This window comes from Chaetodon trifascialis, chromosome 17, assembly GCF_039877785.1.
Source record: "Chaetodon trifascialis isolate fChaTrf1 chromosome 17, fChaTrf1.hap1, whole genome shotgun sequence".
In the NCBI taxonomy this organism is placed as follows: Eukaryota; Metazoa; Chordata; class Actinopteri; order Chaetodontiformes; family Chaetodontidae; genus Chaetodon; species Chaetodon trifascialis.
The window spans coordinates 16,258,019-16,273,018 of record NC_092072.1 but is presented as its reverse complement, the minus strand read 5'-3'; the positions used below and the strand labels follow the sequence as shown (position 1 = coordinate 16,273,018).

Here is a 15,000-nt window from a genome sequence, read left to right as displayed (position 1 = left end):
TGACATACCTGGGCCTCTCATGATTGCTAGTTTAGGTTCATTAGTGCCTTTACTACCTCTGACATCCCTCTGCAAGGCATGCTCCACATCCATGCCTTTGATCCTACGCACGCAATTCATTATTGAGGAGAATTTGCAATGCATTAGCCCAGGGATTCCTTGTGTATCAAATGGTGCAGCTGAAGGTAGCAAGCTAATCAAACTGTACTGAGAGAGCAGAAGCTTTGCAGAGTGACAGCAGACATCTAAAAAGCCTATGGACTGATTTGCGGACAGATATTGATGGAAAGAGAATAAAGGTGGGGGGCAAAGAGTGGACTTCAGACATAAAAAGATAATAACAATGTTAAAGAGGGACGCGATCAGCCGTTTCATGTGGGAACGTTCAGTGGCCCTGCTACAGAGATCAAAGGAGGGATTTAGGCCACATGGTACGCTGAACAATGAAGCCATAAGTTTCCACCTAAAAATTGGTATTTAGTATTTAGTAGGAGGCATGCCCTCTAATTGGAGAGCTCCAGTATTTGGGAACATGGCACACTGAGTTTGCTACAATACTAAACTGTGGTTTTGACTGTTGTTCACAAGGCATCAAAGGACTTACCCTGTATGCGAAGAGGAGGCAGGCCATTGTAATTAGGCCCAGAGTTGGCTCTAGCTTTTTCTTTTGGTTTACTGTTTCTTTTTTTTATCTGCTGATACTTTTAGATTATGGTGGCCTTCTTTCTTTTGAGGTTAGAATAATATATGACTTAAGTCCTCACCTTTAAGTGGGGAAGCTGACAGTAAAACCTGTTACTCATTGATTCCTACAACATGCAACCATTGACGACTGTTTCTTGACAACTGAATTGCAAAATGTCTTTAAATCCCAATCACAGTCCTGTCATAGTGTATTAGTACTTGTTCCATTGTGTCTTTGGAGCGGCACAAGGATTTGTCTTGATAAGATCAGCAGGACTGTCTGCATTGTTCAGCTGAAGGAATCACTTAGTTCAAATATGATGAAATCTGAGCTCTGAAGTACTATTTAAAAAAAAAAACATACTGTATATAAATTCTTTTTTTAGGTGGGTTTTTCCATGTAAGGATTCACATATACCAACTTTCCAATGCAACACATTCCCCATTTGTCATGCTGAACCACAGAAATAGTGCTCTCAGTCTCAAATGAATATCACTGGGATGGCACAGCCCAAAACTAACTGTCACATTTTACGTATTTCCAGGTAGTTTGTGCATGCATCCATGCTTTGCTCGTCCTTACACTGTTCCAGCAATCAAAACCAACTCTGGTTTGGCCCAAATAACCCCTTAATTCAGCAAATCAGGAGAGGACTGAGAGAGAGAGGGCTGTTTTTTTTTCATTATCAAATGTTCATTTTCACAATCAAATGTCTGTTTGTTTGTTTTTTCATTATTTGCAATTCCATTCTACATTGAAATTTAGAATATTCATTGACATCCCTAATAGGTGAAGGTAAAGAAAGTTTTGAGTGAAGACAAATGAATGTGGTAAATGGATGGTGCAAGCACAACAAAGTGTGTTTGTCTGTGTGTGTAGTTGCTGCATAGTGAGGACTGGAACAAGTCATGACCAACAGAGTGAGGCCATTGTTGGAAAGTGAGGGCATTTTTTCTCTGAAGGGCTGTTGGAAGGTGAAGATGTGGTTTGAAGGATTAGGTTAGGATTTGGGTTGGTTTGGGTAAGGGTAAGAGTACCTTTTGCCTAAAATACCTAAAATACAGTTTTCTGATCTGTGTAGTAACACTACATCCATGTCATTTCATCACATGCCTTGCGCTACACAAGCCGGACACAACTTTTCATCACCGCAGCTTTGTTCACTCACAGCTTTGACCACATGTGTTGGTCACACCGTCTGATGTGCTTGGCATCTTTTTAAAGCCTTTAATATGGATGTATTTCAGCCTTGAAGGATGATCCCACAGGGACAGTCCCACAGAGGCCACATCCACACATACTGATGAGGCCAGCTCTCAGTGTGACATTTCTTTTATACACACAATGTCAGTTAGCTGTGAGAAAGTCTCTACATCTCTCTTCTTCCTCGGTCCTCTCTCTCTCTCTCTCTCTCTCTCTCTCTCACACACACATACATACACACACACACACACACACACACACACACACACACACACACACACACACACACACACACACACACGCATATATACCCCCACATACTTATTTATTTATCATATTCTCGCACACATACACATTCTCTGAAGACTCCCCACAGGACTCGTGATTGCAGCTCGGCTGTTTTGTATTCATATGAGAAAGTCTCCGCTCTCTCTGTTTCTCTCTCTGTTTCTCTCATATGAATACAAAATAATTAAGGCAGAATCAAAAGAAAAGGAGCGGAGAACTCTTCTCCATCCCTCTCTTCTCCCATCTCATCTTCTTGCGGCGAATCCTCTGACACTCGCTGGAGCTATTTTATCTCGTTAAGAAGGGGACAAGTGTAAAGGAGAGCCTTTAGCTGTACACTTCAAAACATGACTTCCTATGATTCCACAAAATGTTAACCATACACAGAGAGCCAAATTTCCTGCTCCTCACTGAGACAAACAGTAACTCCTAACTTAAGTGGACTTTCACCACAGGTAGCTAACGCTTCCCCTGCAGTGAACAACTCCGGATGACTAATTGTGAAGCGTTTTGTTCCCGAGGGTGAACCTTTGCGCACTGTGCTCTCTTCCACACACACGTTTCAGAGATAGGTGTATCAGCAGGGAAGGGTTAGGCGACATGACGGTAGAAATGTGGCCACCATTAAGATATGGTGATACTGTTTCCATGCCGAAGACATCCCTTAGTGTCTCTGCTATATATTCGGCGCAGGCTATGTAGCAAGAGCAGACTCATAGAAGAAGAAGAAGGAACATAGTTAAAGACGATGATCTACACAGGTGTTCTACTTAGACGGAGAGGCTTTTGCATGCTGGTGTCAACATCTTTTGTTGCTACCATCCTGCATCACTCTTATCCTCTCACCATCCTCTCTTTTTCACTATCTCCTTATCCTGCCCCCCCCCCGCCTCCACTCCCAGAAAGTGACAAGGAGAGATAGGCTATTAAGATCTTGTATAAAAGGAACCAATTATCCTAACATGCAGCCCACGTCCATCCTATCCATCTGACCGCTCAGCACAAATCCCTCTATCCTTCAGAGCTTCCTCTGCTCTCCATCAACCTGTTATCCTCCCGCCATCATCCTCCTCTCCCAACAACCCGCCATGATTAACATCGCTCTTGTTTTCGTTCCCTCCCTCACCTTCTGCTTTCCCTCAGCGTACCTCTTCCTTTCCACCCACCTTTCTATCTCCCTTGTAACACATAAATCCTGAAATGGAACACGATGCCAGTCGGTGTCTGACAGTCCTGAAGGTTGCGTGAGAGCGCGGGAACGTCGGCACACGGATCCGACACGTGACCGGTGCTTAATTCTGACATTTCTCATGCAAATCTACAGAACCATCTTTGGCGCTCACTCACATCTCCAGCACTGTCTCGACACACAAACATGCACACTAGCCTCACATTCACATGCAAATACATACTGGGGTCTTTTTTTTCTAAATATGTTGCTTGTTGACAGATATTTGGCAATTTGTAAATTCATTTTAACACCAATAGCAATACAGATAAAAACTGTAAATGCGGCATCTGTGAAACGTTCGGTAGCTGGGGAACCTCTGTTTTCTGAAATCGCCCTGTTCAAGTGCTCCTTGGCAGCAGCTGCTAAAGAGGGGTCACTTTCACACCCACATTTTTGTATTGAAACCACCGAGTGCTTCGACAGCCATCTCTCGGAGCTGCTTCCACTCTTAGCAAAAGAAATGGGTGTCTTTTCTGACTCTTAGCAGACTCTAAGCTTTTGGGTTTGATTCTGTGCGTCACAAGAGAAAACACAGGTGTGCGCCTTGTAATTTGTCATTTTAATTGGTCGGCTGTGGAGCCCAGAGTACTGAGGAGAAGTAAACAGCTTTAGCCTGCTCTCGCTTCTATCTCCTCTGGCAGCTCATATGTATTAGTAATGTGTAGCTGTTCTTTTTTTCATTTAGAATACTTTCATTGAATGATTACTGTATATCGGTGTATTGTCTGTGCTTCAGTGAATATTAGCAAGAGAACTGTAAGCAGAGGAATGACTTCAAAGAATAGGATTAGTATTTATGCCAGCTCTTAGATGAAGGATTTCTGGAAATGTGATGTGCTCCTTTACAATGATAAGGAGGTTAATGTGTGTATTGTATATATGTGAGTGTCTCTATTCCTGCATCTGTTTCCCAAGCTCAGATGCTTATATATGGGCGTGTAATGCAACATACCCTTTAAACATACTAGTGAGCATTTGCATGAACATGTACCGGTGCGCCTGTCTGCATCTGTTTGTTTATGTGCACGTCTTTCACGGGCATTGCGATGGAACTTATTAAGTAGGTTATGTACAGTATATCCACACACACACACACACACACACACACACACACAGAGCACATTGCTGAGTAGCCTCTGGCTGCTGCTCACACATCAGACAGTATGGGAATCGGAGTCTGACACCAATTATGCAGAAACGGTGGGAACTTGTTGCTAAACCTGACATATCAGTGGGTTGCTGTTTCTCCTCTGCATCATCTTTAGCCCAGGGCTCTGTGTGTGTGCTTGTGTATAAAAGGATGAGTGTACGAAAAGCTCAGAAAGTACCATGGTTTCGTCCAGATGACTACGACAGAGATTGCCGTTTAACACATTGGAAATTATATTTTGGGAAAATGGCTACTGGACAGATTCATTATAAACTAAGTTGATAATAAATGAACGGAGCTCTGCAGCCTGCTGTCTTTAAAAAAGTGAACTTAAGTGCTGCTTGGGTATTTTATTACAACAAGTGTTTATTTTGCGTTAAAACTGAAATGACTGAAACATGAGTCAGGAATTTGCTTTGGGGGGAAAATGATTTTCAGTGAATTTTCATAATGAAATCGTTTTCACAATAGATTTTTTTACATGAACTCCTCGAATCGTTTCTCATTTTAATGTTGAGCCGCAGAACACAAATATCATAAATTACTGTTTCGTGTTGTGTTAGAATTTGTTTTAACTGGAGTACTAGGATCAGTTGTGTCTCCCCAGTGAGTTCATATTCACCCGGTTCAATCTCAGTACCCCTGTGACATGCATGCGAGGCATCATCCGAGGCGGAGAAACATTGTTTTCTTTTGCTGTTGTGCATTTGGAGAAAAAAACAGTGTTGTTGTGATAAACGCTTTGTGTGTGAAGCAGGCGAGTCAAGTTCAGTTCAGCATGATTTTCACCGTTTCCAGTACACCTTCGTCTCAGTTTCTTCAATTGAAGGCATGCAAGGTAGAAGAATTCAAAGGCACAAATTAAATCATCTGACCTTCCATCCCTATTTTTTTAGATTTACTGATTAGAAAAATATTAGAAATTAATTAGAAAAGTCTATTTGCTGCAGGATAAAGCTGCTGAGAATACTGTTTGTCTTCAACTAAGTCCTTTAAACTGAGCAGCCCGTGTCAACACCAGCCTCCTTGTTCAAAAATATCACTTTCTGTCCCTTTAATCTTGCTGAGCCTGTCTAAAACACATACTTACACATGCTAATATGCAAGCATCCAAGCAATATATCATTATGCCTCCACGGCATTGAGGCTGCCACACATACGCACACACAAACACACACACGCACACAGCTACAGTGCATTTCATATCCCGTGGACCACCAGCTGGCTGACAGCTGTCTGCGCCAAAGTGAAGGGTAGATATTTTGACAGCATCATCTTTCTGATGTCGAGACTGAAACTATTAAATGCCATGGCAGACGCATCTGCTTGACTGACATTGCGGAACATCCATTGAATGCTCTGGATGTGGCGTCTGTGATTCATTTTAAAGTGTTATTTGTCTCGCTCCTTTATACTTGCCCTTAACCGTGTTTTGTCTTTCCTCTATTCTTATTGTCTCCTTTAATCACATCATTACCGTTACTGATTCTTTTAAACACTCAGTATTTTGATTTAATCCATTTATTTCCTCCTCATCTGCTCTGACTCATCTTTTTTTTTGTTTTTGTTTTTTTTTTTTACATTGAATTATGAATTGTATTGCCAAAAGCAGACATTTTTGCTGCTTTATTATCATATATAATTTTAGCCTCCGTATAATACAAACAAAACACTGGACCTTGATAGTAACCTTTAAGAAAGATGGAGGATGCAGAGTAGATTTTTTTTACAAACCGCCAACATTATTTGACAGAGCAGTTGGAGCCTTGATGTTTCTCTAGACTAAAGCTGTGGAAAAGCTGCAAGATGTGGACTTTTGCCATAATTACCTTCCATTAAAAGGATCTAAGGTTTGTTTGAACACAATCAAACGCAAATAGAAGGTGGCAATCGTCTGAGCCAATTTTAATTTTTCAGTAGGAAAATAAATGGCTCTTTGTGCCTGAGGTTGCTTTCTGTGAGGAGATGCATGGAGGCTGGATCCTAAATATATCACAAGGAGTGTCATCTATCAGCTGTCACGGCCTCTAAAGTATCTTGCCCTTGTCTTTGACAGTCTGCATTTCCTGGTTTTCCACACGGAGGATGTTCACGACGTGCTTCGGATCTGGGATGGGCCCCAGGATGGCGGGGTCCTGCTGAGGGAGCTGAGTGGCTCAGCGCTGCCCCCGGACGCCCACAGCACCTTCAACACTGTCAGTCTGCAGTTCACCACAGACTTCTTCACCAGCAAGCAGGGCTTCGCTCTGCAGTTCTCCGGTGAGAGGGCAGGATGAGGGGAGGTGAAGGAAATGGGTCAAATGGCTGGGTGGTAACTGGGCGTAGAGAGAGAGAAAATTCACCACTCACGTTTGTGAACTACGACCGTAATACCCCTTTTTTCCATTTTGTAACTGAGGTTTATTTTCATGTCATTTCAATGATTGAGCATCCTCTTGCTCCTTCAGTCTCTACTGCAACATCCTGCAATGATCCGGGCATGCCTACTAATGGGACCCGCAGCGGGGACAGCAGGGAACCCGGGGATCATGTGGCGTTCCAGTGTGATCCTGGCTACATCCTGCAGGGGGCCAACAGGATCACATGCACTGAGATCAATGGTCGTTACTTCTGGCAGCCAGACCCTCCTACATGCACAGGTACTCTATTAACGCAGCATGCAGTCGTCCATTATGGCTAATGACGCTGCATGCATTTTGATCAGAACTAGCCTGAATGTTGCTACATTGGATGTTATAAATAACCTATTTTTCACTTTGCTTAGCCAGCCCATCAATTTTTTTTCACAGTTTATTCCTAAAGTTGATACAATATAGAAATAAAAGTTACACTTATAAAGTATATTATGCCCCACAACCTGCCTAATGCAGTCTGCTGCAGCGCCTCTCTCACTGGTGTGACTTTTGTGAAACAGGTAGGGTTCTAACATGATTACTTAACAGACTCCTTAAGTGAATCGTAAGCAGTAAACCCGATTGTCTGTTCCCTGGGTGTCTCCTGAAGTCACTGCAGCAGACAGAGCGATCTGGTTATTCTGTATCTCAATAACAACACAAAGCTCTCAGTTGGACTTCTATTCGACTTTTTTTTAATATCTGATCACGTCTGCTGCTCTACAAAGCAGTGTCCACCAACAATACACATTATGACCTCATAACTAACTGCCTTTTTTAGTGCTAAGCTTAATTAGTCTGATCATTTTTGGTGAAGTCTTGTGCAGGACAGTCAGAAATGATATTTGAATGTTCCTAATAGAAAAACCCCACAGATTTTAACCATTCAAATATCCGTCATCAGAGAAAACCAACACAGAGAGGGACATGCCACATGTATATTATTTCAACATAATCGTCTTTTAACAGATCTACACACCTACGCATTACAGAATAAACAAACAAAACAATGTCCTCTGCAGTGTTGTTGAATCATGTGCTTGTTTCAACTAGACCCACATTTCATATTCAATCAATGAAAGTGACATCATCTGCATAGTTGCACAGGTCCATTTGTCCTGGAAGGCTTCAATATCCAGGACAAACGGGAGGAATTCAGGTCGCATAATATCTGATTATGTACCATATTTTTCCATGTTTTTGTGTCCAAATGACTAATGGAGGCAGCAAATTTTCAAGCTTTTTCAGTATTGAACGAGAGCGCTGCAATTTAATCCCTCTGGGTGTTTGCACACCGTAGTTGTTCGTCCATTAAAAGTGTTTGTTTTTGCCACTGACAGGATCAGATTGTTATGTTAAGTGTCTGATGACATCATAAAAAAGATCACTGCAGAGATACATGTTTGTTAAAGAGTAAGATCCGCTTTGTTTAACCAGAAACAGCTGTTACATCGCTCTCACCAAAGCAACCAGACTCCATTCACAAAAACAGTAATTTTATCATCATAATCAGAATATTTTAACATCTATATTTAAGACATGGTGGCGATGCTGCGTTTTTACGATATTAATTTTCACAACTGAATGTATGGATTTTTAAATAATTTTTTAAATTTGACTTTAGAGTACTTGTTGACAGCCCATCTTCCCTGACATTTAGACGTGAGAACGTGGTAAACAGTGTCAATGGGCATTAGCTAGAGCTCAATTAAGCATCTGATACTATCACTTCCTGCAGGGAAGCCGTACACCACATACAGCTGGAAACAATGTGTTTACTAATGTTGTGAGTTGATGTCTCTTAAAACCTTTACGTACTTTATGTAAGAATGCAGCCAATTAGCTTTCGTGTCATATTCTACCACTATTGTCTCTTTTTTTTTTATTCATTAGCAGGAGGGCTGTTCAATTTGACCAAAATCTCATATCCCGATAAAGGTCATTTCATATCCAGGTGATGATACATTTTACAGTATCGTGAATTTCAATAAATTCAATGAGTGAATAGTTTATATGAAGTGATCACATGGAAAGTTCCTATCTCTTAATACATTTTGAATTGCATACTGTAATAACAGCCTGTTATGGGGAGTGATCTTATTTTGTACTCTTTTACTCTTAAGTACTCTTTTTTGGTCTGTGTCAGGCTTTTCATACCTTAACCACGTCCGTGCCGCAAAAGCAGCCCCTCTTTTACTGCCTCTTTGTTTTGTCTGGGCTTCTTCTGTTTGGAATTCATGCTCACCCTCCTCTTGGTTTGTTTGTGTTCATGTAAATTTTCTGCCTCCATCTGCGTCATGCAAAGGAAATTTCGTTTCAAGAATTTACTGCACAAGTTTTAGAAGTTTTAATAGAACAATAATGGGCAGAATAAAGCAAATCATCCTTTTAATAAATAAAAAAGGCAATAAAAATGTAAATTGTAAATTTGATGATATTCGATCTGAAGATGAAAATTGGTCTTCTTCTGTTGTTTACTGTTGCATTTTCTGATTCATTTCTTCCTGTTGAAAGCTCCATGTGGCGGGAACCTGACGGGTCCTAGTGGGTTGATTCTGTCTCCGGACTACCCTGAGCCGTACCCCCATGGAAGGGAGTGTGACTGGACTGTTTCTGTCACACAGGACTATGTCATCGCTCTTAGCTTCAACCAGTAAGCCCCAGCAGCACACAAGCTGCAACATTTTTGTCACTGTTGTATACCTATTATTTACAGCCATACACACACTTGTTACTTTATTTTGGCTCATGTGACCTTCAAATGTTTCTGTACGTTTCATTTACACCTCTGTGACCAGGTTCAGCTTAGAGCCCAGCTATGACTTCTTACATATCTACGATGGGCCGGACTCCCTCAGCCCCTTGCTGGGCAGTTTCTATGGCACAGATGTTCCAGATCGCATCGAGAGCAGCTCCAACACGCTCTTCTTGGCTTTCCGCAGCGATGCTTCCCTCAGCAGCAATGGATTCGTGCTGCAGTACACAGGTGGGCACCTTTTTGATGAGAGGAATGGCTTCAAATAATACACTATTTGGCTAATTGGACAAAAACTATGAAGCTAGCGTTAACTTGGATTTTGTGTGTCTGTCTGCATGTGTAAGAGTTTTTCACCTTCGGTCTCTTAGGATTCTCAACATAACAGTGAATTTTAAATAGTATGTGAGGCTTTATCCCCTAAACAATTCACGTTTTAAAATTCTTCCTCTGGCAGAGTGAGAATGGATTTACCCTCTGCTGCTTATCGACCTTGCAGATTGTTTCTTTTTTAACTTTCTCTTGTGTCTAGTCCAAAGCAAGTAAGATTAGTTGTGTGAAAATTGCTTCAGAGAAAGGATGGGGTGTCTGTGCTGCAGCGTGCTGATCACCATCCTTCCATTTGGGCCACGGTCTGCTTGGGAGTCATTATTGATCTGTACCTCCTCCAGTAGCCGACTAACACAAAGAATTATGAAAATGAAAAGCCGACAGCATGTGTGCTTAAGCTCTTTTTGATCAGCGCTTTGCAGCTGCACAAAAGGCTTCTCATAAATTAGAGCAAACAGCGTTTTGTTGTCTCATGTCTGAGCTTAGCTGACCGCAGCATGTTGTTTGGGGGACCCACATTTATTTGCTCACACGAGGTGCTCTGTGCTGCACACATGGTGAAGTATGATCACAGGCGTCCCTGAAAAAGGGCCAGTTGTTTTAATTAGAATTCAACACACCTGCATTTTCTGCATTCGTGTTTCAGCCTCACAGGGGCAACACCTCACTGCCTGTATGTTACAGCCTCATGCCTAACAAATATACAGACGCTGAACAAGCTCTAAATTGGACAGGGCATCTTCGTTAAGGGCTTTGCATGAGAGAACAGTGTTAAATCTTCCTAAATCTCCCAGCCTCAATTAGAGCTGTTTAAGGTATCAGACGTTTAACCGATTCCAGATCGACCCTGAGTTCTCTGTTCCTTGGCTGCCGTTGAGATGGGATTTGATCTATATAAGCAATTCAGCTGATTTCAGAACGCTACCTGTTAATGCAAGGCAGCACTGTGAGTCATTTGCAAAATTGTACATAAATGGAGTAAAGCACAGTGTTTCGGTAAGACAGTGTTACAGAGCCTACCCCTTAACTCACTCCCAGCTATATTTACTGCAGTGTGTGATACAGTGTGTGATATTGTATGGCCAATCTGGTAGAGCAGATGGACCCAGTGTGTGGCTCAGAAAAACTCCCTCTCCCCACTTCCAATTCTCCACACTAATGAACCATAACCAAATAATACATAAATTACCTCCTCAGTTTCAGACAAACAACATGGCACAAAAGCTTGTTTGGCTGCGGGTTTGGGTCTATTTGGTGAGAAAGCAGCAAGTTGACAAGTTGGCCCAGCTAGTATTTGGTCAGCCCGCCTCGGAAAATTGCATTACAAAATCTGCCCGAGGTGCCGTCAGCCTCTTTACCAAGCAGTCGTTCTGTCTTTCTGTTTCTGTGTCTCTGGCCATGTCTGATTAAGCTCTCTAGGGAAATATGTGGGCAAAAACTTTCCATGCCTGAGCCACATTTGAATAACACACATAGACATAGACATAGACGTGGGCAGAAACACATAGAAAAAAAACATACAAGCACCCCCAAACTCACATCTGTCTAATCCAGTACCTTCACCAACTCTAAGGCTCATTTTCACTTCACATTACATCATGTAAACTCCAAAACAGATGATGCCACTCATCCATTTCCTCTTGCACCTACAAATGCCCCAGCGCTCGCCGCGTTAAATCAGCCATTGTCATTGCGCTGACCGACCTTCTCAGCACTAGCTTGTGTCCGGGGCCAGTCCGCACCAAACGCCTGCTACATCCATCACGCCTCCGCTGTCTGTCTTACCAGGTGTGCGGCTTTAATGAAGGAGGCAGCAAGGGAAACTTCAGGTCTAAATCAGCCCATGAAAGGGCTCAACCTGTCTAGAACAGGTGTCCTGGGTGACAGACAGACAGACCACATGCCCGGCCCCAGCACTCTGTTCAGCCATGAAGGACAGCCTCCTGTCTGGTCAGCAGGCTCCCAGGTTTCACCTGAGAAACTAGGCTTTTATCCAAGGTCCTACATGTACATTTTATCATCAGTAAATCATCAGAACTTTAGTTGGATTGTGTCTGTGTTACTGTGCAGACAGGAAGCATGCTTGTTTTATAGCACAAAAGGAATTTGCTTGATGGTACACAACAGGAGGAGGTTGTTGCTCATGATGCAAACTGAACCCTTCTCTAAGTGGCAGATGGTGGAACAAGAAAAAAAACCTCATGTAAAAATCACTTCCAGCATGTTGGTCTTCTTCATTAAAGTTAAAAGACCTCACAGATTTAACATTATCGACTCTGAGACGAGACGAGTAACAATATGCTTTGGGTAAAATACCACCATGGTGAGAAAAAATAGAAATAATTGAGGCTCATGTACATATTTTTGTCAGGCGCTCCAGATTTCCAGATAAAACGGAAAAAAAAAACCCATTTGACTCACCTTCCCCTTTGTATGTGTGTGTTAAGTCATCAAATATTGAAGTTTGCTGTGCGAGCGGACTGTGTTTAAGATTGAACTAAATTGCTTTGGGCGTTTTTCCTATGTTTATTTTAGCAGTGAGGGCGTGAAGTGTGCCAAATTGACAGGCCTTCTCTCACATGCACATTTTGGTCCTAAGAACAATGTGATGGTAGATTGAGCGAGACATCTTTCTTACGACCTCAGGAGTGGTGATTGATATGTGGTTAGATACAGCGTGTGCAAGCGTGTTGAGGTCGAGTATGTGTGTGCGTGCGTGAGGGTGCTTGCGAGAGGAAAGCTTGCGTATGTGCATTGTCTTCTCTAGTTGACTGCACAGCGAAGCGTTGTGTGAGAGGCGGTTGTGTGCAGTCAGCAGACCTTGGGCCAGAGGAGTGCCACTCTCAATCAGCTGCCTGTCTGTCTCCACAGCCATACATACCTCCAGCAGCCACAGATGAAGGAGCACCGTCAAGGGCTAGAGAGAAAAGTGGCAGACAGTGAGATATATTTACTGAAAGAGGAAAGCACAGAGTAGCGGGGGGAAAAAGAGAATGAGTAAAGGAAGTGAGAAATCCGAGAATATCAGGAACCTTAGGCAGAAAACAATTTCTATTCCAGCGCCGCTGCTGCAGATTGATGCAAAAGTGCTTTTATTGAATACCAACATGCGCTCCCTTCTGTCGCTGATTTTCCACCGTGTTACCTCTCTCCACAGAGAACCCCAGGGAGTCCTGCTTCGAGCCGGGCATGGTGCGCAATGGGACACGGGTGGGCGCCGACCTCAAGCTGGGCTCCACTGTCACCTACCACTGCGACAGTGGCTACACACTAGAGGGAGACCCAACTCTCACTTGCATCATGGGGGGAGACGGCAAGCCGAGCTGGAACAAACCCAAACCCATCTGCATTGGTAAACACTGACATCTGGAGACGGTTGTTAGGAACACAAAGCACATCAGTGTTTATAGATTTATCACATGTAAACATGCATGTATGATTATGCGGTTGTAGCGCGGAGCTGTGTCCTACAGGTATGTGCATAAAGCTGTGTGGGTTTAGCTAATATTAATAGATGTTAGGGTGTAGCTTTAATTTAATCTGCAGATGGAAGAGAGCTTCTTATTTTGCATAATCTGCTCCTCACATTCATGACAAAAGCTGCGTCATCCCGGCTGTTCTCTGACGTTCCCACGACGCTATTAACACACGCTTTGCATGTTCTCCTAAAAAATGCCGGTGAAAGATCCCAGACGCACCGGAATCTGGCTCTCACAGTGTGAAGCCTCCAGTTATATGTCAGGTGGAGCGCATCCTCACACCACGTGCTTTCACACATTCACACGTGGGATCAGCACAAAGACACAAGCACAAGCGGAGCATTTTTTTTAGGAGCTTTAAGCAGGGAGAGGAGATCCGGGCCTCATCTCAGCCAGACTAACCCAGAGGGACACTTGGAAAACATTGCAATTTCACCGTGGCAAACACCAGGGACATCTTCCACCCAAAGCCCAATCAGACAAGAAAAGTAATTTAGGAGTAATGGAACAGAGGGGATGGGAAAGCAGGAGGTAGAGGAGAAATGGAATCTCACACTATTGGCTTTAGACCTTGCTTCTCTGTCTGCCATGTCTCATCCCTGCGTCTCTCTCCAGCTCCATGTGGTGGACAGTACTCGGGTTTGGAGGGAGTGGTCTTGTCTCCCGGTTACCCTGGCAACTACAGCAGTGCACGAACATGCCTGTACTCCGTGGGGGTGCCCAAGGATTACGGTAAGCCAAGGAAGTGCGCCGTGTTACTGTGCTCAGTCATTTTTTCCCAGCTGATTTTTTTTAATTGCATGTTTGTGCGCATGTGTATGTGCAGGTGGGCGTTCATGTGTGTTTAATTAAGATGTAGTTATTCCAGAATGAACAAAATGCAAACTGTGCTCAAGCGCCTCACTAAATTCTATATGTTCTTTCACTGTGGGAACTAATGAAAGTAAGGAGAACACCTCTTTCCACACATAGTAAAATCACACAGTGATTGACATTTCACATATCCGTCTGTCGTATTACCACACACATATTTTCAGGTTATTTATTTAACCACTATCTTACACATCAGGCAACACAGTGGGTCTCTCTCTCAGACACACACCGAAAAATAATTGGTCTCTTGAAGATCCTCTGGAAGGATTCCTGAATTTTCTCTACGTTTTGGCATTTCCATCTTAAAGGTCAGAGCTCGCTTCCAATGTGTATCTGTGATAGTGTAGGAGTACCAAATTATTCAGGACGCAAAGCAATGCAGAAGCGTGCCAGAGCTCAAACATGCAGATGCAGAAGCAAACATGTTTCACTCACTTGTCCATAATGCCTCTCTGCTTCACTCTCTGTCTGTCTTTCTCTCCTTTCACCTCCCGCTTCCTCCTCCTCCTCCCTCCGGTTCTGTAATGAGTTATCAGCGTTGGGTCTCTAAGGGAAAGCTCAAGTCCTATCATTGTTAAATTACACTAAACAGCAGCGGCTGGCATGTGTTTGG

The 15,000-nt window shown here is 43.0% G+C and overlaps 1 protein-coding gene across 2 annotated transcripts in view; it reads left to right on the top strand.

Moving 5' to 3' along the window:
• The window catches only part of csmd2 (CUB and Sushi multiple domains 2), a 225,303-nt gene that overhangs the window by 149,758 nt on the left and 60,545 nt on the right, over nucleotides 1–15,000 (top strand). For both annotated transcript variants that reach the window (XM_070983997.1, XM_070983996.1), the window contains exons 27-32: nucleotides 6,614–6,816; nucleotides 7,005–7,196; nucleotides 9,465–9,603; nucleotides 9,749–9,936; nucleotides 13,193–13,387; nucleotides 14,130–14,246. In XM_070983997.1, the coding sequence (XP_070840098.1) occupies nucleotides 6,614–6,816; nucleotides 7,005–7,196; nucleotides 9,465–9,603; nucleotides 9,749–9,936; nucleotides 13,193–13,387; nucleotides 14,130–14,246 (1,034 nt within the window). The remainder of the gene's footprint in view (nucleotides 1–6,613; nucleotides 6,817–7,004; nucleotides 7,197–9,464; nucleotides 9,604–9,748; nucleotides 9,937–13,192; nucleotides 13,388–14,129; nucleotides 14,247–15,000) is intronic.